This window comes from Oxyura jamaicensis, chromosome 7, assembly GCF_011077185.1.
Source record: "Oxyura jamaicensis isolate SHBP4307 breed ruddy duck chromosome 7, BPBGC_Ojam_1.0, whole genome shotgun sequence".
In the NCBI taxonomy this organism is placed as follows: Eukaryota; Metazoa; Chordata; class Aves; order Anseriformes; family Anatidae; genus Oxyura; species Oxyura jamaicensis.
The window spans coordinates 37,623,085-37,648,251 of record NC_048899.1 but is presented as its reverse complement, the minus strand read 5'-3'; the positions used below and the strand labels follow the sequence as shown (position 1 = coordinate 37,648,251).

At 48.6% G+C, this 25,167-nt stretch overlaps 1 protein-coding gene across 1 annotated transcript; it reads left to right on the top strand.

Moving 5' to 3' along the window:
• Positions 1-9,253: 9,253 nt before the first annotated feature.
• On the top strand, positions 9,254-22,991 carry RND3 (Rho family GTPase 3). The gene is made up of 5 exons (XM_035332004.1): positions 9,254-9,611; positions 9,722-9,809; positions 16,564-16,673; positions 18,174-18,308; positions 20,873-22,991. The coding sequence occupies exons 1-5, from the start codon at positions 9,462-9,464 to the stop codon at positions 21,122-21,124; spliced, it is 735 nt and encodes a 244-aa protein (XP_035187895.1). The 5' UTR covers positions 9,254-9,461; the 3' UTR covers positions 21,125-22,991.
• Positions 22,992-25,167: the final 2,176 nt, after the last annotated feature.

The following is a 25,167-nucleotide window of genomic DNA, read 5'->3' as shown; positions in this document are numbered from 1 at the left end:
GCACTGGACGTAGATACGAAGGTGCGGGTGCTTTACGCAGAGCTGAAGGGCTGTGCTGTCCTCATACCTCCGCCATGCACCTTGGCACAAAGCACCAGGGCTTCACTGTGGGGTCAGACTCTGACAGCCACTTCTTCCACATTATTTTCCCAAGGCTCATATTTTTTCTCTCTTTCCCCCTTCCAGCAGACAGGAGCTCTCCTCGGGAGAGGCCAGCCCTTGGGGGATGGCTGGAGAGCGTCCCAGAGACATCCCCAGCCCCCGGGGCAGCGACATCCCCAGCTGATATTTAGCTAACGAAGGCACTTGGAGCCTGGCCGTGCTCCCGCGGTTTCTTTGGGCTATTTTCATAGTGTGCAGAGCAGAGGAGAGGTGATGTTTGTACAACCGGGAGCACAAAGGTTATCATTTTTGCTCAACACTTGTTTTTCCGATGTAATACTGCTGTCCCCACGCTACTGCCGGGGGAGTTTCACAACCTGGCTCCGAGCCTGTGGATTTCCGTGCCTAGCTAATGGCCCGCTCCAGGAAAAAGGGCACAGGATGAGTTTCCTGGAAAAGCATGGGAAAATTTCACACCGAGCCCGCGGGGAAGCGGGAGGCTCTGAGCATGGGCCACCTGCAAGGGGACACCCAGAAAGGGACACCCAAAAGGGGACACCCAGAAGGGGACAACCAAAAGGGGACACCCAGCAGGGAACGGTCCCCAGAATGCTTGGGGACCCCCCACCCCTTTCCCTGGAGGTGGTGCCCGGGCACATCGAGGAGGGATGGAGCTGGCACGTGGCTCCCACGCGCAGCTGTCGGAGCAGGGGCTTGCCGTACAGCACCATATGCTGCACCGAGCTGGGGGAGCTGCAGATCCCTACGAGAGGCGCCTAAAATATTCCTGAATTTAATTACAAGACCGTGGATGCTTTAAATACATATGGATGTATATTGGTTAATGCAAGGGAAACTCGTCTTGAAGGTGCTGGAAGGGAAAACCTCCGGGGGCTGCAGCGTGCCGGTGCCTCGGGGTTTGCACAGCCCCACGGTGCACATGGGTGGGTGACGTCCTCTGGTGCTGGGGTGCTGAGCCAAGGCACGGCCCTGCCGGGGCTTATGGAAGACACACAAACACCTGTGGGGTTGTTTGGGCTCAGCCCTTTTAAACACATCTGCTTTCCTTAAACAAGCTGGTCACCCCTTCTCTGCGCCCACCGCGTTAAGTGCTGGGTCTGCAAAACCGAAGCCGTGTGTGACATAACAGTGCCATTAAGGGCAGGAGGAGAAAACTTTGGGGTCAAAAGTGAAGCATGACTCTTGCAGGATGCGGGGCACCATCCTCCAGCATGGCCCCGAGCACATCCTTGGGTGACAGGGATGCTGTCCCGGGGCGGACGGAGCCTGTTATTTAGCACTGAGGCAGCGGTGAGGCTTTCAGGGGACAGCCAGCTCCAGCCCTGTGGCTTGCAGGGCAAATACGGGACGAGGTGCCACACACAGGTCCCACACCTGGGGAAGGGACCGGAGGGCTGCGGTGCTGGGCACCTGCAGGGAGACGGGGCCCAGCAAGGCTGCTGGCTGCTTTAATGAAATGCAGCAAGTCCTGCATCATTACCCCGCCGGAGCTCATCAAATTAGCGTTGCAAATGGAAACCACATTGGCCTCATTTTCATAACGCGATTTCGAGAGGGAAAACGGCGTGTGCTGGTGGAGACGGTGTTTGCTTATCCGATAAAAGCAAAACCTCTTCTTGTCCCTCTGGGGTTCTGGCTCCATTCGGTTCTGATCCAAATATTTGCTTTGGTGTTGCCTCGTTTTTGGGGGTGGGTATCATGAGGGCGCTTGAAGCGAGGTGCACTGCTGCAGGAAATCAGTGGGGAACAGGGGACGGCCACGCCGTCACCACGTGCTACACACCCCAAAACACTCCTGAAACTGACCCCGGGGACATTTTCCTTTTTGAGAAGGACTCTTGGAGGGAGGAGGTGCTGCTAACCCCCCACTCTCCCCCCCCACCGGAACGCAGAACTTGCTTCTGCAGCTCAAAATAAGCCGGCATCTGCGCTATTTGGAGCGCCGCCACTTTCCTCCTTATCGCGCCCGTGCGCCGGAGGGTGACTCAGTGGAAGCCGGCAGCGCGCCCCGGGATGATGCTGATGTCATCGATGGCATCACGCCCGCTTTGGGGTTGGGGAGGGGATTCCCAGTGTCCCCAGGGAGGATGGAAGTGGTGGGGAGCAGCCAGGCCCCCACCCCCAGCCGCTGTCCCTGCCTGCGCTGCGCTCGGAGGGGACGGTCTGTGAAACAAACGGGAGCGCTGCTGGCATCCCGCCTCCACGGGCAGCATCCCTTACAAAGGCTTGGGGTTCCCCGGAGACTTGAAACTGGGGAATGTGGTCCCCAAGCTGTGCGCCTCTGATTTTGGAGAGCGCTGGGGCTGGGACATTGCCGAAGGCAGGGACCAAGCCCCTCCTGCCACGGCACCTGGGGGCGCGAGGGCAGAGAGGGCGCTTGGCCGGAGCCCCGGCGATGGAGCAACCTGCGCCCTTTAAAAACACTTCAAGTGGGGTTTTGCAATCACAGAATCACAGAATTTCTAGGTTGGAAGAGACCTCAAGATCATCGAGTCCAACCTCTAAATAACCAGAGCCAGCTTCTCCACCCTGAGGAGTACGGGCACTGTGGTGGGAAAAATCCCCCCTGTGTTCCCGCAGTGACCGTGGTACCGGGTGCCAGGGACCTTCCCCGTCACAGATGAAATTCTGGTGTTGAGCGGAGGAGCCTGGTGGTGCCTGCTGCCGAGCACACGTTGAGGAAATGGGGAATTTTCCGGGCTTGATTCCCAGCCAGCAGGAGGAACCCCATCACCCCTGCACTGCTGGATAGCCCCCACTCCCTCGCTAGGTGCTGGGCAGGGGGCAGAAAAGGTTTCCGTGCCAGGTGTCCCCCCAAACTGGGGGTCACCCCAATCCACGTGGCAAATGCAGCGGCAGGAAAGCTACGCAGGCATGGAGGGAAGCAGGCCCAGCTCCTGCGATTCTCTCTCTGAGAGGTTATTATATCCTTACAGCTAATTGTGGGCTCCTGCCAGAAGGAGCGCAACTTGTACGGACAAGCCTCGGAGGGAGGAAGACCTGGGCTGGGAAGCAGATCCGTAGGAGGAAGCAGCATTCTTTTCCCACGTCCAGGAGCAGCGAGACAAGTAAATTCAGCGCTGGAATTTTGCTCCTTACCTTTTATGGCGAAAAAAAATGAGGCTTTCCTTTGACTTTGCAAATACATGTTCCAGCGCAAATCCGACCTGTGCTTTAATATCCACAGGAGTGCGTGCACCCGCTCAGTGAGAAGTGCTGAGCACGGGCTTGTGCAGAGGGAAAGCACAGCTCGAGGCTCCTACAGGAGCCTGCTGATGTCATGGCTCTATCTGAGGACAGGATTTGGTTCTTATTGCTCGGTCTTGCCCTCAAAATGAATTAATGAAGCTAAGTAATTAATTTTTAATGCGTCCAATATAGGCAGCGAGAGTTTTGGAGTGATCTGGGCTCGCTCCCGCGGCTGCTGCTGGTTTCCTGCACAGTTGGTGCAGGGGGGTCGTGCAACGCCTCCCACCAAAATTTGCTTCATTTCATGAACAGCAGCGCAGGAAGACGCGCTCTGTAGCTGTGAACTGCTCGTTCGGAAGCACCCTCCTACAAAACCAAGCACGAAATGCGTTAGGAGACCAGTTGCTCCTTTGTGAGTCACTTAATTACCGCCACTCACTTTCCCTGCCCATGGAAATCTCGGGATGGGAAGCGCACGAAGCCATCCCAGCTCGACTAGCCTCTCTGGGAGGGGAGGCAGCCTGTGCCTGCCCCTGGGCTGTGGCTGTCCCCATGTCACCCCGCCGGGGCCGCGGTGCGGGACGGGTGCTGGGAGTGCCGGAGGAGCCGCAGCCGTGCACGCCTGAGGAGCTTGGGTACGGCTTGGGAGCACCCGGAGGCGAGGAGGAGCATTTTTGACTTCCTCAGGACAATTAAACCAACTCGGTGGTGCTGCAGCTAAAAACTAATTTACTCCTGTCGAGTCCTTTCTGCTCCTTAGCAATGCCTCGAGGCCACTTTCCCTTGCCCAGCCTAGGGAAACTGCTCCCGCAATGTGCTGGCTTCTTCCTCTCCAAAACGCCAACAAAAGGTGGGATTTCAGAATTCCCCGGGAGATGATATCCATCCTTTCACTTACGTCAAAAAGGTCACATTTTTTAAAAAAGAAAGTCAGAAAGAAAACCTTGGAATCGAACGCCTTGGGAAGAAAAGGTTAAATCAGAACAGGGCGACCTTATCGGGGAGCTCCAGATCGGAAACTTCCCAACACAAAATTTTGGTGAAATTGAAGCAGTTTTGCAAAACATTTTGCTTTCGGCATATCAATATTTCTGATGGAAAACCATTCTGTCAGAAAATTTCTATCCAGCTCCGGGCTAGAATTTCATACCAAACAGCTTTACCGTCTCCCCAGCAACTGGGAGTGCTGATCCACTATAACGAATTTCCATAATTAACCTCCAGGAACTGAAGACGAAAACTTTCAGTCTGCAGGGGATTCTCAAACAACAGCTAGAAACCGTTTCACTCTGAGCCAAAGCTCAGCAAATTCAATAGGATTTTCCCCACACGTTTCAAAGGATCTTCGGATCGGTACGGTTCGGATCAGAGTTCAGATCCAAATAAATTTAATGCAACTTTGGATTTTTTTTGTTTAATTTGGAAAAAAAACAATCTCAAAACAATTATTCCTCCTGTTAAAATGGCATCCTATATCATCACCCCAAATAAGCACTTGCACTCTCTGATGCTGGTGGATACGAAGAGCTTTATAAGATGCTTGTGCTGATTTCATAGGAGCGAGGACTGCAGAACCGTGCTACGGATTTAGACAAAATAAGCCAAAGCTGTGGCTTCTGAATCCTGATTTTTGGCTTCTCGCATGCTTTCCTCCCCGTGGAAAGCTGTGTGGTACACCACCCGACCCCGGGAAACGTCCTTGGGATGCCTGCGATTGCATGGCTGGCGGAGCAGCCCGGCCGGGGCTGCCCTTACCGCCAGCACTAACAAATCACACATAACGTAAGAGCAAAGCAGTTTGCATAACTCCCGTAATGTTGGATGAAAACCGCACATGTTAGGGTGTATCTCTGGGATGTTACATGAAACGGAGGCGCATCTCTGGTGGGATGGGAAGGCAACGAACCTGGGAGAAGGGTGACGGCCTCCCACGCGTTCCCTGCAAATGGGAGGGAGCAGCACCCCTGGCATGCTGCCGTGCTCTGCCAACAAATGCCCTAAAACCACCCCCGAGGTGCACCAGGCTGACCCTGCTTGCGTGAGATGTGAGATTCCCACGCGCACCTTCCTAATTACAGCACACCTAGCACTGTAAAATGCCTTGCTCCCTGTCTTAACATCTTCCCTTAAGTTATTAAGGGATTTTAAAATCATTTTGGAGTGCTCATAACTTTGCGAAAGCATTGCCCTCAGCTCCTGAAACCTGGAAGGGCTGAGCTTCATCGCCTTAGCACTCAGCGAGCTGCCAGCCAAGCGAGGGAGAGGTACTGATGTCCCCAGTTAATTTTATGAATTTATCTAATTCTTTATCTACCTTTACCTATATTTTCTCAGTTGCCGTTGTTCCCGCATAGCTGTTACACCAGCCTCACGACCCAGGACTGAGATGCTCATCCTCTCCGTATCACCTTTAATTTTAAGCCCTTGCTAGAAGAGAAGGAAATGTGGTTTAGGCAGCCACAGCCCCGGTTCCTCCGTGGTGACTGAGCCCCGCACGTCCCAACCCTTCAATTTCCACGGGTTTTGGGAACCTCAGCCAGCAAACACTCCCGCACGTGACGGCAGTCAAGCTGCTCGGACCACATTTTTTCGCAGATAATCACTAAGTGAGAACTTTTTAATTTCCTACACACGCAACGTGGCTCGGGGCTTCCTGATTTTAAGTCCTAACCACCGCTCACAGAAACAGTAAGCGCCAAAACATCCGAGGTGCCGCGTAATGTTAGGCATTCTGAGTGAATCAAGCCCTGCGTGTTCAGCCAAAATTAGCGGGTACCTGGGACCTCACCGCTCGCTTGTCTAACAGCCGTGCTCTGATCGTGCCATCACACAAGGTACCCGTGAAAAATAATTCATTTTCAGCTGTTAAGAACTCAGATATGACAGTGACAAGCACCGGAGAAGAGGAAAGAGATAATAAATTGGTACGTGTTGGGGAGAAGGGTGTGAGTAGCGTCCCTAAACGAAGCACGGATTGCAGACGGAGCCGTGAGGGGTACGGGTGTTTCTGTCATTAAGGTGACAACATCGCTCTGTGGGCCGAAGAAGTTCTCTGGAAAACATAATTCGTGATCGTGAAATTAATGGCTATCACTGCAGGCTCACACGGGAGCCCACGCTTCCGACACACAGGAACTGCGCATTTCCTAATACACGAGTGTTTGACCTTAAACCTTAATAGCGTTCCTTTAACGCATGCCCCTTTCAGTTACACACGCAGAAAGGAGGGAACGGGACGTGCAAGGTTCATGTTTTATGCATGTTGTTGAACGCTTCCAACAGATGCTTTGGTGGCTGGCATTGCAGATAGGTATTCTGCTGGCAATTTTGGATTTAAGTCGTCAAGCAATCACTCCGGTACTAAAAGCATTCTCCTTGACTGTTTTATTACAGTCACAGAAAGCGTTCAAGCTGATTACTTCTGAGGGGAGAAAAATGTGTCTTGATATCCCCATAAAATCTTCCACTCGATCAGCAGTCATTACCGCAGATAACACCGGATTATTTATATGGTATTAATACACATATAATGCTTTCCTGGGTGGAAAGCAGAGAAACTGAGAAAGTCTAGGAAGGAATCAGACCTAAAGAAAAATGGGGAATTTGAACTAAGCAAAGCAAGAAACTCTGCCTTATAAATCAAAATCAGACTGCGTGTGAAAAATACCAATGGAAATGTTAACCCCGCTGTGTTATCCCCCTAGTTATCAAGATATGTGAAAAGGCATTAAACTTAATAGTACGACATGAATAATAGTTTTACAGGGATTAACATATCTGGAACAGTTTCCCCAAGGAATGACAACAAACAAGCTGTTCCAGAGCAGGCAGGCATGTCTCGTAGCCCCCTCGTTTATTGATGGTCACAAGTGCACGAAGCTGCGAGGTCCCACGCTTCCCTTCGCAGGAATCCCATGCCCGTGCAGGCGGCTCCCCGTGCAGCCATACATTGCCCTTTTCCTCCGCCCCGGAGCCCGTGAGCCAGCGAGTGCTCTGTAACACCAAGCGACCTCTTCTAATATTAGCTCAGGCTGTCGGCTCGAAGCTCCTCGGCTCGGTGTGCACAGCCCCGGCGGGGATTCCTTCGCTTCCTTGCTGGCAGAGCACGGCGCGGCGCAGGACGGCCTGAAAGCCGGGGTTTTCAGCTGGGTGGCCCTGGCAGCGGCTGTGACAGCAAACAAAGCACGTAAACAGCCGCCCCTTCTCGTGTTAGCACGAGGCGTGCTGATGGAAGTCAGGATGAGTAAGTGGTGTGTGTTGAAGTTTCCACATTCCTAGCATAGCTAGGTGCAGGCGAATTTTCCATGGGAGATGTGTGCGGCAGCAGCCCCCCAGGCCCAGTGTGCCGTGCCTGGGATGTGCCCTTGTGTCCAGAGCAACGAGCCACCCCGAGGACAGTACCTCAGCACCAGCTTCGATGCATCTTGCCTCCATCTGCACGGAGGTGACTGATGAGCTGACAGGGAGCAGATGTTTCCATCCAGCTCCCACTCGAGATCAACAAAGAGCTCGTTCAGCCCCCTCTTCTCCCCTCATACTCACCAGATACACCTCAGCCGGTCTATTGGGGTTACAGAGAATATGGGACTGCGGAGCCAGGGCTGAACCTACGCGGCTTTGTCCCACCTGCCTCTGCCTGTGAGGCTGCTGGGTCTCGGTGCGGAGATGGAGATGCAATAAAAGAGCGGAGGGGAGTAAAGAAACAGGGCTCTCTGCACGCTGAAGACATGAAAACACAGCTGAATTTCCCCATGCTTTTAAAATTTCCCGTTCAAATACCCATGTTTGAATAAAAGAGGTGAACCTGACTTGATACCAGCAGTACGTTTTACTCCTTACTCAACATTTTCCCATTCCGCCACCCATCCAAGGAGCCACGGCAGTGCTGGTGGGGAAAGCAGGGATGGACGGGGACTGCAGGAGGTGAGCTCTTCAGTTAAAAACAGCAGAGCTGGAAATCCGCATGCCCCAGCTCTTCAGCGAGGCCTTCTGAATCATCTTGCACACATTGCAAATTTTAGTTTTGCTCAATATTCCCAAGCGGAAACCAAATCTCGAATTCTTCGGAAAATTCACTGAAGATGAGCCATTTGGCCAGCTGAAAAACATGACACATCAGGACAAAGTGAAGAACGTTAGCGCCGCATCTTGGGACCCTGCCTTGCCCACATCACCGGAGCACCTTCCTACGGTTAAACACACCAGATAGCGGAGCTTTTCCACGTCTGGGTGTCGCAAGACTTTATTAACCAACGGTGTCTGGGCCCAGAAATGACACGGGGCGAGTTTATAGCCTGGGTGACTGACTCACTGGGGAGCCACGGCCACAACCCCACCTTCAGGAAGGCTGCATCCACCCAGGGCCTCCCCTCAGCCCCTTCCCCAGCCCCTCAACCCCCCCCAGCCTTTTCCTCAGCCCCTCAACCCCCTCCTCAGCCCATCAGCCCCTCCTCAGCCTCTTCCTCAGCCCCTCAACTTCTTCCTCAGTCCCTCAACCTCCTCCTCAGACCCCCCTCAGCCCCTCCTCAGCCCCTCAACCCCCTCCTCAACCCCCCCCTCAGCCCCTCAACCCCCCCTCAGCCCCCCCCTCAACCCCCCCTCAGCCCTTCAACCCCCCCTCAGCCCTTCAACCCCCCCCTCAGCCCTTCAACCCCCCCCTCAGCCCTTCAACCCCCTTCTCAGCCCCCAAGCCCCCTTCTCAGCCCCCAAGCCCCCTCCTCAGCCCTTCAACCCCTTCCTTAGCCCCCTCCTCAGCCCTCCCCACGCCCAGGCTGCCCCAAACCCCCCCGACCCCCCCTCCCGGGCCCCTCCCTCTCTCCCCTAGGGGGCGCCCCGCCCCTCCCCGGCAGCGCGCGCGGCCGGGGGGCGGAGCCGCGCCGGCGGTGGGCGGGGCTTGGCGGCAGCGAGCCTATAAATAGGGGTGGGCGGCGGGGGGACAAAGCAGTCTGCGCGGGACCGGCGGGCGGGCGGCGGGGCGCCCGCGGCTCTGCCACCTCCATCTGGGTTTCCTCGGGCTACCTTCTTTTTTTTTTTTCCTAATTTTTTTTTTATTATTATTTTTTTGGGGGTGGGCGGGGGACGAGGAGAGGCAGCCGGGTGTGGTTTTTCCTTTTTCGTCGTGGCCGGCCGAGGGGACTAAGCGGAGATCAATGAAGGAAAGAAGAGCGAGCCAGAAGTTATCGAGCAAGGCGGTGATGGATCCCAACCAGAACGTGAAGTGCAAGATCGTAGTGGTGGGGGACAGCCAGTGCGGCAAGACCGCGCTGCTCCACGTCTTCGCCAAGGACTGCTTCCCCGAGGTACGGGGGATGGGGTCTGGGGGTCCGGGGGTGTTGGGATTTGGGGGTTTTGGGGGGGTCCCGGGGGTCGCGGTTTGGGCTGACCGCGTTGCGCTGTCTGCCCCTCGCAGAGCTACGTGCCCACCGTCTTCGAGAACTACACGGCCAGCTTCGAGATCGACACGCAGCGCATCGAGCTCAGCCTCTGGGACACCTCCGGTGAGCGCCGCGGGGACGGGCAGGGGGTGGGCTGCGGGACCCCCGGGACCCCCCGCTGATGGGGGCTGTCCCCGGGGCGGGCGGCGGCTGTGTCTGGCCGGGGTTGGGGTCCGCCGGGGCGCTGGGGGATGTGTTTGATTTTGGGGGGGAGAAGGAGGACAAAGCTCCGCCGGTAGGGGCTTGGAGGGCTTGCAGGGAGGGCAGGTGGGTCAGCGGTGTGTGTCTTCCCTAGGTTGAGTGGGGAGAGCTCTCCGAAGAGGCTCAGAGCTGCCCTCTGTACTCCACTGCCGCGGAACCCTGCGTTACCTAGCCGGAGAGGGGAGAGGTGTTGATGGATGTTAGTGGTAAATTGAGTCAGGGGATATTTGAGTTCCTTGCAGGCTCCTTAGGGTCTGTTTTTTTACAAACTACGGTGATTTTTCCACGTTTTAGAGATGCTTTAAAGTCAAGAAAGGCTAGGAAGTTGGGCATCATTCCCCCTCGAAGATGCAGGGAGAACCATCCTTTTTTAGGAACCAACCTTTTTTACACACCAGCATCAGCAGATGTGTGCCGTGGCTGTTCCAGGTGTGCCTTCAGTGGCCATTTCAAAATCAGCAGCTCAGATACCTCAGAGGCTAAGGTTCTTGCATCTGTCTGTCTGGGATTATGTATTAGGCCAGAAACCCCTCTGGATGCTGCTGTAGGTGATCCCCGTGGCCGTGGGCTCAGCCTGGTTAGGGTGCAGCCCTGAGCTTGCAAGTGCCATTAGCACAGATGCGGATCAACATTAACTCTGCAGAAGGGATTGAAAAGAAAGAGCTGGAAAAAACTTGACCGAGTATGCAAAGCCCTTCCTTCCTTAGGCAAGCTTTGTATATGCTGTCTTTGGACCCATCAGATCTGTCGAAATACAAAATCACTCCTCTTACCAGAAACTAAAATTTTAATCCATTTTCAAAATAGGAATTTGGGCTTTGAGTTGGTTTTCCTCTTGCTGTTCAGGAAATGATTCCAAAGTCTTGCAACACAGTTACTGGGAAAAGGCAGTCTCTGTGCCCACATTCGGTATCAGCATAGTTCTAAACTGTTTGTTTTTTTCATCTCATGCCAAATAAGACTTGGAGGCTTCTTGAAGTGTGTCTGGTTTGAGCTTTCATCCTGATTACTAAGCAGGCTGTAACAAACTCTGTGGAGTAAGGCCTTATTAAAAATTAATAGTTAGCCAAGGTATTCTGGAAAATTTTATCTTTAGCTATTAAAATGCAACGCGCCGGTTGTTTGACATGTGAAGGCCTGGAATCTGTATGTCAAAGGCTGACGACACCCTCGTAATGAAATATCCTGTAGCACTTCAAAAGATGGCAGCACCGGAACAAACACCTGCCAGCCTTTGCTTGTGCACGCCAGGCTTCCAGGCTCATCCTGGATCTAACAGGCAGTCTGGCAGAGTCGGGAGCTTCAGGACAAGTGGCTAATTTGTCTGCAATCTGAACCTAAAGAGGAAGTGTTTGAAAGATGGGATGCTCGGTCTAATAGTAGACCGAACGCCACATCCTCTGGCTGTGGGATTCTGCAGCTGAAGGCTCTCTGCAAGCAGCTCTTCCTGCCGACTGCCAGAAGAAAAACTGCCCAGAGCCCATTTACCCGATGCAAAATCATATCACCAGATAAGAGGCATCGGGAGATAAGATAATGTTTTAGCATTATCTTAAATTCCTGGTAATTTAGTTCTTTGCAAGTCTTTGTCCTGGTCCTCTGCTGAATTACAATAAATGTCTTAATGACTCTAAAGCAGGACAAGATCTAGTTAACCTCAAAATATGATTTGTAGCTGCCAAATGCTAATGGAGGATAATGTCCATGGCAGCATGGGCTGGGGGAGGTAATGGCCCAAGTCGTGGGGATTTTCTGCATTTCTTGAGGGGGGAGGGTGAAAAACGGATGCTCTTTAGCAGGACTTGATTACAGTATACTGTATGTATTTCAAGATGACTTTATCGGTATTTAATATCAGGTTTTTTATTCTGCAGCTGTGTCCTAGCTGGGAGCATGCCTCAGGCTACCTCTCAAATTAGTCCATACCTTAACTTAAACGCTGGTTTTCCCACTGAATGCATTGAAAGGAAGGTACTGCCACTCTGAGTGGATTTTTTTTTGCTCATTGAGAAAATTAAAAGAAAACCAAAACTGCAGGCATTGGTTAAAAGCCTTATGTTGGAGTGAAAACAGGCCCAGCTGTTTGGGTTTACCTATGAAGTAATATAATGTGCTTATTACTGGAGCAATCTTAAGTGCAAAATGTAGAGCATCGCATAGTTGAACCTTCAAAGGCAGCTGTATACGTATTGGGAAGTTTGTTGTATCTTGGGCATGTCCATAGAAATCTGGGACAAAACACCCAAGTAAGAGTGGAGTGGGAAGGTTCATTATTCAAATATTTTCTGGTGCTGTCAAGTTCTGCAAGTCATTATAAGGATTTAAATTAGCCACAGCATTAAGGAAAACACTTGCCAACTTGAATTTCAATCGGTTTTTGGACTACCAACACCTTTTTTTTTTCAAAGCAGGAATGTCTGGTTGCAATATAACTACATCATAAATTGTTCTGTGGTGATACAGTATGGCAGTCCTGCACTCCTTGGCAGCTGTACGCTCATTTTGCGAGGTACGGTATTTGAGAGAAGTTTCTTCAGGCTAAAGCTTCGTGGTGTAATCTTGTGGACACCATGAAGAATGCTTGTGTGTGAGACAGCTTTGTTCAACATGCACGTGGTTCGTTTACTGAGGTTTTGCCTTCTTCCATTAAAAGTGACTACTCCGATAGGCATTTTTCTTGTACAGAAATCGCATGCTGTCCATTAGGTATACGTATCTGCCTCTCCAACAACTCCTGAGTTTCTTTTGTATTGGTTGAACAGGGGAAACTGTACTGAACGCTCTGGTAGTTCTCAGCAGGGCCAGAAATACTTGTGCACTGCTGGGGACTAGCATATAATTAAATCCAGAAGGGCCTTAGAGCCTTAAATCGAATTAGCTTTACTGTGATTTGAAAGTGCACAGTGTATTCAGCATCTACATAAAAAAATAATATTGATTATAAAGGTTTTTTTTGCTGAGGTATCTTTCAGAAGGTATTTGAAACATACAGGGGTTCAAGTTCCTATTTCCCTGAGTTCTCTGGCAGTAAGTGGTATAAAGGAAATGTCAAATTCCTGCCTTTGCCTTTCAGTTCACTTAAAAGTTGGCTGTGTTGAGCTATGTGATTTTCTTTCGTGACTGTGTAGCAGTAACTAGTCCTGATAGTTGTTTTTTTTTCCCCTATAGAGGGGAAAAAATAGAATTGGTAACTGGACCAGAAGTCCCACTTTCTGTTTGAGGTACAGAAACGTAAATGCACAATGCTATGAGCGATATTTGTGTGCTTTCCCCGAAACGGCCGAGGTGTGCTGGGAAGGAAGAAGGCCATAGCAGGGAGCCACCTGCTCGGAGCTGCCACTGCAGTGTTTGCTGTGCTTTTTTATCTAGCTGATAATCAGCAAGCCTGAGGAACTGGGAGTGAGAAGGCTGCTGTTTGTCGTTCTTCCAGCTGACCGGAGTCCGAAGGGCAGTGGAGGGGAGCGCCCGGTGGCGATGTGCAAGTAGCCTGGTGCTGCCCAGCTCCGTGCTGCAGGCGGGACGTGGGGCTCAGCCTCCTCAAGTGCAGTGACAGGCATTCAGCTCTCCGGGGTCTAGCAGCTTAGGGCAGCACTAAGTTGTCCAAAAAAAAAAAGAAAAACGTGCTTTAACTTTCAATGATGTGAATAATTTTGGCGTTTATTAACTTAGCAATGCTTAAGCCTAAGCTTTGGCATCTTCTGTAGACTGAAGCCGAGCACGCTGCTTGGGAGGGGTTTAATTCGCTTTGACAGCTGAACTTGTGCTGTACTTTGCATGAAGCATAAGAGTTGAGAAGCAAAGCGTTCTTATTGTGTAAATTACTTTGGCTTAGATTATTTAAGCTGCCAAACAGATAAAATCGGGGATTGCAGCTGGAATATACTTTCACCACAAAACAAGATGAACTACAGCATTATCAGCGATCCCTTGATAAAACTGAGAAATCATTCATGTTGTCCCGGACAAAAATGTTTTACTTGTAAGAGCAGAATCGCAAACACAAGCAGGCTTATTTTTTTCACGAATGCCATAGCTGTAGCCTTGCATTCTCCTCCTGTTTTCCAGGGCTGGCATGGTTTCAAATCTGCAGACTAACTTGAAAAAGACTGAACAGCCTTGCTGGGCCGTGTTCAAGTTGTCTGTTCAGACTTGAACCTCATTCCTGAGATTCCTCGGTTCTGAGGGTTTCTGGGTGAAATGATGAAATGCCAGATTGAATAGCCTCGCCACGGTAAGGACCGGGGCTGCTCTTTATTTGCGGAATAATAAACGCTCGGTTATTGCTGTCGAATGAGACCAGGAAACTTCTTTTGTCGGTGCTGCCGCGCGAGGACTTTAAACGATTCCAGTTTGTTCTGCCATACACCGCCCTGAGGAGAAGAGTGTGTCAAATACTCCTCGCTTGCACCTGCACGGAAGGACTGCCTATAAAAGTACATGTCTTCTAGTTCAGCATCTTTAATACGAGAGGTTCAGAGTGAAAACCTGAGAAGAAAAACCCTCCAAACAAACACGGCTCCAGCTGACACAGTAGGAGGAATCTCTGGTCTGAAGGTGGTGACTGTGTGTATACATAAATACACGCCGATGGACATATATGGTGCGTTGTGTCCTTGGAGGCTGCTGACTGAGAAGTTAGGTATGTGTCTACGGAATTAGTTTCTGGGTGAGGCTTTTCTGAGCCTCCTTTCCAGCCGGCAGCCCTGTGGCCGAGCGCTGCGGATCCCGAAGGCGGCAGCTCGCCCTGCCCCGACTTGCCCGCGCTCGGCAGGGAGGCGCGCAGGCCGCTGCCTCTCAGGCGCTGCCGCCACGGCCTGTTGGAAGGTGCCGGGCCACAGGGGTAGCTAGCGAGGGTGCTGGCTGGTTGCCCAGGGCTAGCAGCTCGGCCCGGGGGTGCTCAGGCGGTGCTGTGCTGGGTAGCGGTGCTGCAGGCAGCTGGGAAGGCCGGGGCGATAGCCCTGCAAGCAGGGCTTAGCTCAGGGCGAGCGCTTTTCTGGTCAGCTCGGCTTAGATTTCCTCCTGACATCTCGTTTACTGCCGAAGACAGCTAGCTGTTTTTTTAAAGAGCAGTTTTTGACAGCTGCCTCTTCGTTAGATTGACATCATTTATGAAGATGAGCGTTTGAATAAAATAAGTCTTGTTCAACAAATTACCTTCTGCTACCTAGTTTGGTAATGCTTCGTTCCCCATGTGTTACTCTTCATTTCAAAAACAACATTCCTGGGATTCTTGACTCCTTCCTTCTAGTATAAGCTGTCCAACTGAAGTCATCTGTGATACGTTCACACCATTCCCCGCTCTGCTCTGTGCAACAGCATGAGATGTCTGTCAGTTAAAAACTCGAGGAATTCCTCTAATCCAGTTAATAGTCTCTGTTCAGCCTCCGAGACCTTACAATTAGTTCTAGGTAGTTTGAAAATTGGAGATATAATTGGCTGATAACCCCAAAAGTCATGCCTGCTAACTCTTGAAAGCTGCATTCTTGTTGCGTATGTTCGATGCTGGGTTTTAGGCTTGTGAAAGACAAATACCTGAATAAGAATATATGCCTAAGTGCATTTTAACTTACAGGCATGCATTTTAAAGCCCAAGCCCTGATCCTGTTGGACAACTTAACTGTTTAAGTACCCTTCTGAATCAGAAATGCATTCTGCTCAGTAAGTGAAACTTCAGCAGAGATAAAGGCCAAACCGAGTGGTGGCCGAGTGCATGGAACTTTCTAGAAAAAGCGGAGATTTTCCCCCAAATGTGCTCCCAGGTTCAACAGATGCTAAAAATGAGATTTCTGGCTGCAGATGAAGTTGTAACTGCACATCATGAAAAGTCTTAAAGAAACTCGGCATATCCCTTAATAGCTTCTGAGTAAAACAGTTGTAACACGCAACATTGGGCCTGTTTATATTCCTTTGGATTACAAGATTAGCTTTTGATCTCATTGATCAAGATTTGTTTTATGGGCTATACATAAACATTTACTACAGGCATGTATTGGCTTACAAATCAGTGCCTCTTTGTGGCAGATAACTTACTCGTGTCTGTCTGCAGGGTTCGAATTCTTTCCTGGTCAAGTACTGGAACAACTGCTTTAACTCTAAGCAAGAGTTTTTCTTTCTAAAAATTACCAATATCCATGAGAACCAAAGATGCTTTTTGCACTTGGAACTTTGTTCTAAATTAAAAATTCAAAGCTGATTTCAAGATTAACGAATTTTTACATGAAAATGTAACTATGGACAATCTCATTTGAAGACACGCTTTAATGCTTTTTTCCCCCCCTCAAAGTCAAATTCCTGCAGATTATTGCTGGAACTTAAACTTGGGCTGACCCTATTTCCTTTTTCTGCTTACTGGGGGCATCACAAGCTTTCAATGGGAGGTGAATCACTGGGGTGCCGTCCCTCTTAACTACTTGGGAAAGCTTTTGTAGGTGAGAAGCAAAAGGACGGGGGAGTTGAGAGTCTTGTCTTTTGGGAGTACGGAGTGGTTTTGAGGAAAAGCTGGTAGCTAGGTGATATTTAAGAGCTTTGCTAAAAACCTTTCAAAACTTTCTGGATATGTTTGATTGCTAAAAGTGAAAAATATATACTGATAATAGTGTTTTTTCTTTTCCTGCAGGCTCTCCTTATTATGACAATGTCCGTCCGCTTTCATATCCTGACTCTGATGCTGTCTTGATCTGCTTTGACATTAGTCGGCCAGAAACTCTTGACAGTGTGCTAAAAAAGGCAAGTGCTTAAGAAATGTTTGAGGAGAGAACTGTTTATAAGTAGCTTGTCCTTAAACCTCTGAAGAGTGGTGCTGTTTCCTATGTTAGAAACTTCAGTTTTGTTTTGTTTTTTTCTTTTAATGGAAAGAAGACCAGACTGTACTCCGCGCTGCTAGGATTTGAAATCATTGATTTGGAAGTGATTAATGTTAACTGAAAAAAAAAAACACACCATGTAATGGAACCTCAGGGGTGAAGTAAATTCTCATTCCTCAGCCCTTAGACACCAATGAATTGTTTAGGGTGGCATTGGGTGCAGCAAGAAACTGTCTCTAATGTCACATTCATATAAAAAACAGGACTGAGAAACTTTGCTGTGTTGCAGAGACAGTTAAAAGTGTCTGTAGAGCATTTGGACTCATGCCATGGCTTTACATAATTCCTCAGTCTTAGCTAGAAGGAGCCAGTAACAAATGCCTCTGGGAGACACCAGAAAACCTAGCAATAGCATAGAAATGTAATTCTGCACCAAACTTTAGACTTTTTCAGAAACTCAGTGACCCAAGATTCAGAGCCTGACTTCCCCCGAGTTAAATCTCTTTGTTTAAGAGTTGAGCTCTGTGTTCACAAGGTGGTCCTGGCCCTCCCCTCCGTCACTGGGCATGACTCAAACTTTGTGGTGTCGTCTTTAAGGCGTAACCATGTGAAGTTCCTTTCGCTCTGTAGCTGGGGCCAGTGGTTCTTGTTTGCACTGGGGCATAAAGCAGCATGTGGTGCTCTGAATAATGTACAGAAAGTACTTCAGACTATTCTCTGCTTACTATGCCAACAAATGTCTAGAACTGTCTTTGTTTTCTGTCACTGTTACTGTTGGTTACTGTACTGTTCCTTAATGGGGAAGAGATTTTTGTTAATAAGCTTTTTAAACCCAAATTATATCCTTAAATTTTAGGGGTTGTATGATCTGGTCAAATTGGGCTGCAGAATTGTTGGCTTTCTTGTACTCACAAAGTTAACCATGTATGGGTTATGGGCAAGAAAACAAAATAACATGATACATGTTTTGTTTGAAGGACTTCCTCACTGGGCCCTTGACAGATTTGTCTAGTTTTCAGATATAGCAAATATATAACAACATGTATTTTGTGGTCATAGAGGCCGGGCCTCTAGCTCAGTCTGGAGGAACCAGTGGATGTGGTAACACCAGCTTGCTTTGGTTCCTCTCTGTACGTGGCTGTGGCTAGGTCCTTACTTCCTGCAAGGAGTGACAGGTCTGCAAACCTTTATTCATGCAGGCAAACAGTCTCGATTACTAAGTCAGTGGACTTGGTGTAGGAGATTGTACGTTTTTATCCTTGACCAGATAATGCTGGAACTAACGCCTTCAGAAATTAGCTTGAAGGTAAATACGGAAGAGTATTACCACATAAGATGTCATGATGTATTAAACTCTATCCATTGCTTCTTTGGATTTAAGCATTGAACTATGCCAATATAACAACAACCTAAAATTTTACAGTGGAAAGGCGAAATCCAGGAGTTTTGTCCGAACACCAAAATGCTTCTGGTTGGCTGCAAGTCGGATCTGCGCACGGATGTAAGCACACTAGTAGAACTTTCCAATCACAGGCAGACGCCCGTGTCCTATGACCAGGTATGTGCCGTGTCATTCTTTGTCCTTTGGGGTGGAGGATAAGACTGTTTTCTATCACTGTAGCCATCTTTATGAACAAATCCTCCCTCCTTGTTGACAAGTGCAGAAGGCAGGTACATGGACTTCAGGAAAAGCCTACCTATACCTTGGAGGCAGCAGAAAGTCATGCAGTCCCACAGAGCAGCATGTTTTAAGCATCATTGTGCCTTATTGGTTGTGAGGAGCCTTTTAAGTGAATTGAAAATAAGCTTACTGCTTTTCTGTGCCTGCAGAGGCCGGAGCAGTAACTGCGAGGTGTGGCTTGTCCTGTTCATTTACTGGTGATAAAATCGTCGTCTTCACACTTGAGCTGAATGTCGTACATGTGACTCAAGCATCATGACAAGTATTTAATGTCATCTGACCCCTTTAAAGTCCCACTGCTTGAAACAACCTTGTAGCTCCCTGTGAAGGTGGCAGCAAATCCAGAAGGCATCTTAGTCCTGGGCAGTGGTTCTCCTGTTGGGAAGTGAGAAGGTTGGAGCCAGTCATCGTGAGATACAGACACTGAGGTGAAAAGGGGGAAAGGAACGAGGCCATGGGAGAACAGGAGGCAGAGAATGGGGGGAAAACTAAGATCTAAGATAAACTTCCCCTTACTGCTTCTGTATATAGTGCATTGCAGCTGCATCACAGTGGTGGTTTCAGATAGACACCCTGCAGGGTGCAAGAGTGCAAGTGTTACCTGCACGGGTAGTTCTAGCTGGCCCATGTATCCTGCACTATGAAACAGTTTTTGATGTCTTATCCAAAACCTCAGGTTTTCCAAACCAACAGCTCCTGATATGCAATTACTAATAATGCAGCCTCCTACAGCATGTTTAAATTTGAAAATGAGGAGCTGCTGTGAACTGAGTATTTTAATTAAAATACAACATGGGTTGTTTTACTGTGATGGCTTATGCTGGGTATGGTGTTTTTTTTCTAAGCTTGACTCAGTGAACATCTCTCCATTTCAGACAGTTTTAAGTGAAACTAAATGCCAACTCTTCTGCCTTTCTAGAAAGGAAATAGTCTGCCACTTATGGTATACGCAAGGTCATATGTTTTAAATTTTGTTGTGGTTCTTCAATAAAATGATCAAGTTTGTCCCTTTTTCAGAGTTAGTGATTGAAAAGCTACTGACAGAGAGGTTTGTCACCTAGATTCGAAGATTCCCATCTCTCCTGCTGTCGCAGCTCCTTAGGAAGGGCAAAGTCACAAGCTTTTACTTATCAGCCAAAGAGAAAATTGTACATGATACAGTGAAGCCCCTACTTGAACAACCTCGCATGATCTCGTGTGCACTTCAGGAAAGCATAGCCTGAGCTGTGGTTGTGTGTCTCGTGGTTGCCAAAGCACGGTGGTGGCCAGAAGCGACCCAGGGCTCTCCTGTGCTATTTTCAGGGAAGGATCCAGTCCTCTGGGGTGAAGATACACAACTTCTTTTTAGATTCCATGCCTTGCTAGGTCAGCTTGGGATCAGAGCTTAGTGGGGTTTTCCTCAGTTCTCTTAGCTGCATAAGGAAGTGTTTGGAGGATAAATTCAGCTGATGCTGACACCCTGTCCCCAGTATCCTAGATAATTTCTAGGCAGCTACACCTGAGCAAACAGTTTTGAGGAACTGAGATAGGTTGAGCTGAGTAGGAGTTGAGGTGTTTAACAGTGGAGAGGGTTTGGTCCAAACCATGTCTTTTATCAGCCAATCCCACTTGAAACTGATAAGAAAGCAGCTGCATCAGTGCAAGGCAAACAGTGCATAATGATGTGGGTCCAGATGGATCGGTGCCATCAGCCCGGCTGGGAGCAAAGAGGAGGGGTCGGACTGGCTCCTGTCCTGCTTGCCTCTACCTCAGGCCCCTGGATACATGAGGATCATCAAGGATGTGCTTGGATGTAGTAACTTATGAGGAAGGTTTGTCCCTCCGAAGTAAAATTCCATTAAAACAGTTCTGCTTTTTCACACGATACTGTATTGTCTTCCTGTAGGACCCTGGGGTATTGTCATCTGCTGGCTTTGCTTGTTGTTTTTCTTGTGCTGCTAGAACAAATATCTCGGCTTTGACTTCTCACACACTTAACATTGCAAAAGAAGGGTTTGTCTAGCCACTGAAGTCCTTTTATTTTTGTCCCTTCCCTAGCTATGAGCCCAGAAACACCCAGCTCTTCTCCCCATAAGCTTTGTCCCCTAGCAGAAGCCTAACAAGGATTTTTCCCGTGTGCTGGGCTCCAGGATAGGGACGTGTCGACCAGCCTGAATAAGTCCTACCAGTACTTTCCTGTGTTGCTGCGGTTATTTGCAGGTCACTGGGCTTATCGTCTCTATTTCAAATGGCATTTATCTGTGTGCGAGAGAATGCTTGAATGCAGCTTGGAACCAAAGCTCTGTTTATTTTGCAAAATTAGCTGCTGGCTGTCATACCCGAGCTTTAGCTTTGGTTTTCACAGAACATTGTGTATGGAAAACAGTGCTGAAAAGTAATTGTATGGTTTGCTTTGGCTCGCTGGAAACTTGGTACTGATTGCATGTTCTTTTTTCCCTTAGGGTGCAAATATGGCCAAACAGATTGGAGCAGCTACGTATATTGAATGCTCAGCCTTACAGTCAGAAAACAGTGTCAGAGACATTTTTCATGTTGCCACCTTGGCGTGTGTGAATAAAACAAATAAAAATGTTAAACGAAACAAGTCGCAGAGGGCAACAAAGCGAATTTCACACATGCCTGGCAGGCCAGAACTTTCTACAGTGGCTACAGACTTGCGAAAGGACAAAGCAAAGAGTTGCACGGTGATGTGAAGGACCTCGATTTCCTTGAGCGGGAGGAAGAGAGCGTTCGGGAGAGGTGGAGGCTTGATGAAGTATACAGCCACATGGTATTTAATGGGTGCTTATGCCACTGCTTTAAAGGAGACTCTTCACCTGTTGTGTGAGACTGTACTTAGGAACTGAGCGTGTAGACCAAGCAGGGAGAAGAAATAGCTCTATATGAGGTGGCATCGGGAAATGATACGTGGAAGAAAATGCCAAAAAAGAACATGTGAATGTGCTGAGAGGGTGAATGGGGAAAAAAAACACTGAGAAGAGGAGAGATGTCATTGACAGTGCTTGTTTCTTTTATTGATGCTCTGCTCCTGGATGCTACCACTTTGATTTCTTTAAAATAATACTTTAATGTTTTTTTTAAAGATGACATTATTAATATGCCCTCTTTAAGGAACTATCCCTGTGACCTTGTAGTTGGTTTTCCAAAGGATATGATCTAATTTTTCAGTAGCTCGTCGTTGAGATGGAGAGTATACCAAGGCCTATACGTCACCTAGAGGAAAACACTGTACATGAGAAGTTTGGAGTTTTGCCTTCCGGAGGTGGCAACGCAAGCCAAATTTTATCACTTTGGTCATGAAGACGACTGTTTGAGGTTTCCCAGTATTTTTAGGTGCCCGGCTGCAGCAGAATTAAATGGATCGCATCGGGGCGTGGGGGCAAACTGCCTGCCTGTTACAGGACTCTGACTTTCCATTCCTCTTTGTGATTGTAACTTGAAGTGGAAATGATCTCAAGTTCTGGTGTACTGTATGGGTATTTCACTGTAGGTTCAGCTATAAAATCAACTGAAAGGTGCTAAGAGCTATGATGACAAATGATCCTTAGTTTAAAAAAAAAATAGTTTGTTCAGCCTTACTGCCCGTCTGGGGAAGCCCTGGGACTCCTCTGCTCCTAGCAGGAGCTAAGAGCCCAGTGGCTCCCAAGATCTAGCCCTCTGTAAATGCTATGGAGAAGTGCTACTCCATGATACGGTTCTCTGCAACTATGTTTGTAAAAACCCAAGAATCTGCAAATGAGCCAGCAGAGCCAGATTATCTTCTGTTAGACACTCGCGTACAGTTACTTGGGGCAGCCGTGTCTCGCGGCAGACTTCATTTGCTCGTGGTGAGTGCTGTGAGGAAATGGAGTCTGAAGAACTGTGATGCCTTAAGGGGTCCCCAGTGGAAACTGGATACTATGTTTAGTCTTTAGGACTAATATATACATATCCAGACAGCAATCATTAACCATTACATCAGTGAACTGGTTTAAGTTCTTTTTTTGCTTGCTGATTACTATCGCTACGTTAAACATATCGGCCTTTAAAATTGTTTGCAACTGTTTACTGACCGACTTAGCTTCATAGCTTCTCTCGGAAGGAAGATACTGTAAGCTCTAACCAGTGTGGCTATAGCTTGTTGAGAACAAGCATTTTGTTTCCAAGGATGATGCTTCATTTTTGAAGTGTTAAAGCTGTGTTCATGTTGACTTCTGCAAAGGTAAAGGATTACCATAATTAAAACTCAACTCTGTGTGTTCCTGGCACTTTTTTTCATCTGATAAAAGAAGAAAAAAATCCATTCCAATTATTTCCCACACAAAATGACATTCTTACCACCATAATAAGCTTTTGACTGATGCAACAGTGCGCTTAGGGCAGTATTACAAAATAGCTGGTAAGTGCTTTCTGTATTTAAATATTGTGGAAAAAAAATAAGTTATAACTGTTATAAAACAGGACATTCATTACTTTTTTAATTGTTGAAGTCACTTTGTATGTTTGGTTAATGTTTCTGCAGTATTTATTAAATTACCATTCTTTTCTTTGAATTAAAAACAAGTAATTGACTTGTAGCAGAAGCGGCCTTGGTGTGTTGGTTCATCAATACTTTTGCATGTGCTGTGGACGTGATTGTACTGAGCTGCAGGCCAGCCATGGCTTGGAACTGGAATGTGATTTGAGCAGAAATCAATCTTACTGGTGCTTGGAACAGCCTTTTGGTTTTTTCTGGAGTTTGAGTAAGTAGTGTGGATTATTGGAGTTGCTTTTCCCCCAGAATCAGGCAGGCAGGGGAAACTAGAGAAAACAAGTGAAGTGCGGTTTGCTTTGGCCTCCAAAGCAGTAAATGTTCTCTTTAAAAGGTTTCATACGTTGAAGATGTTAGAGGAACCATTCCTGAGTGCTGCCTATGAGTTAGCAGCAGGCACAGCCTCGTTTCTTGTTAGGACATTGCGGTTGCTGTGACTCTCAGAAGTGGGGTCCCAGCACAGCAGCGCTGTTAGGTGTTGAGGCTCCCTTTTGGATATGCAATGCTGAGAGCAGTCAGGGCAGTCCTTGCTGCCTTTTGAGTTTTCTCCCTGAAACTCATAAAATCAAGGCCAGGGAGCTCTGAAGTTTCTCACTTTGGGGTCTAGCGAAGCACATGTGTTCTCTCCACGTTTCTAAAGTCCCGCTGGAGTCCCAGCATCTCTCTAGTGCCTGTAGTTGTCCTGTGCTGACCCGATCACCCTTTCCTCTCTCTGATGACAATCTCAGCGTTTTTTGTTCCCTGCCTGTTTATGCTGTAGCTGAGCAGATGATTTACTGTGCGAGAAGGCATCCCTTGCTGGTAGGATGCTGTTGGGTTGTCACTCCCTGGGGAGGCGGCCTTTTGGCAGCTCATGAATGCCTGGGCACCGCTGTCAGTCCCCTTCGGCGGCAGGGCTGGAGCTCGCCTTGGCAGGCTGCAGCCCTCACCTAAAAAGCCACATCTCCCTCGAGGTCTGCATTTGTCTCGCTCAGCCTCTCGTCTTTCCATCCGGGTGCGTTTGTGTCAGTGATGTGTTCTTCATGATGGGATTTAAGGATGCTTTGTAGGTTACTGCGGTCGTGCGTTAAGTCCTCTCTTCGTTAAACCAAACTAATTGACTCCAATTTTTTTTTTTTTTTTTTTTTTTTTTTTTTTTTTTTTTGCTGTAAAGGATGTTTTGCAATGCATATTTGGCCAAGTGCGTGCCTCTGTGCTCTGTTCAGCTTTTTGGCACCTTTCTTGGAATAACCCAAGAGCAGCATTGGGCCATGCCACCTTTCCCGTAGCAATGTTCTCTCCTCCTCTCCCTTCTCCCCCTTTCTCTTCTGTGTCCAGATGCCCAAGGTTTCTCCATGATGCCTCTGCCCCACGTTGCAGCTGAAGCCTAAACCAGACCTACAGAAGAGATCCATTTCCAGTTAAATCCCTTGGATCATCAGCTACCACCAGTTGCTTGTTACCCTTTTCAAATTCCCCTTACTCAGTCATTTTGCTCTAGATGGGTGGAAGATTGGAGGTGTCCTGATTTATCTACATTTTCCTCTTAGCATTACAAAAATAAACAAGCCTGTTGGCAGCTATCGCAGCCGCTAGCCTTGCCTGTGTTCCAGCACATCTGGGAAGTGAGTGTTCCTAAATCCCAGAGCTGCTCAGCCAGTGCTTGGGCATAAACCGAGTGTCTTCGGAACAGAAAGTGTTTCTTCATCACATGATGATTAGAAATAATCTTTTTCTTTTCCCAGCTGTGGAGCAGGATTTCTCACCAAAGAGTCCAACTCTCTTTTTCTGTGATTGCTGTGAGTTTTACCATTTCCTTTCTGTCGGAGTTGCCGCTCTGTTTGTGAGACGTCCCTGACTGGCTTTGGCTGGTGGCATTTGAAACCTGCGAGCCAGAGGAGAGATGGCTTTACCTCTCTAAAACCAGGAGGCTGTGGCTGAAGCCGGCACTGAGGTGACATCCTTGGCTGAAATGGCGCAGCTTGGTTTGCTCTCCGAGGAGCTGGTGTCTGGGGGATTGTCACCCCCTCAGCACTACCGCTGTGCGAGCGAGGTGCTGGATCGGAAGCGCTTTCGTGTGTAGGCTGCGGTTTGGTCAGATGTTTCTCTCCAGTACCATCTGACCCCTGGAAAATAAATCTGGCAGGTTGCCATCACTCAGTCCACTTCCAAAAAAAACACAAAACCATTTCACTTCAGCTTTCTTTTATTATTATTATTGCACAATGGGATTGTGCAACCGTCTAC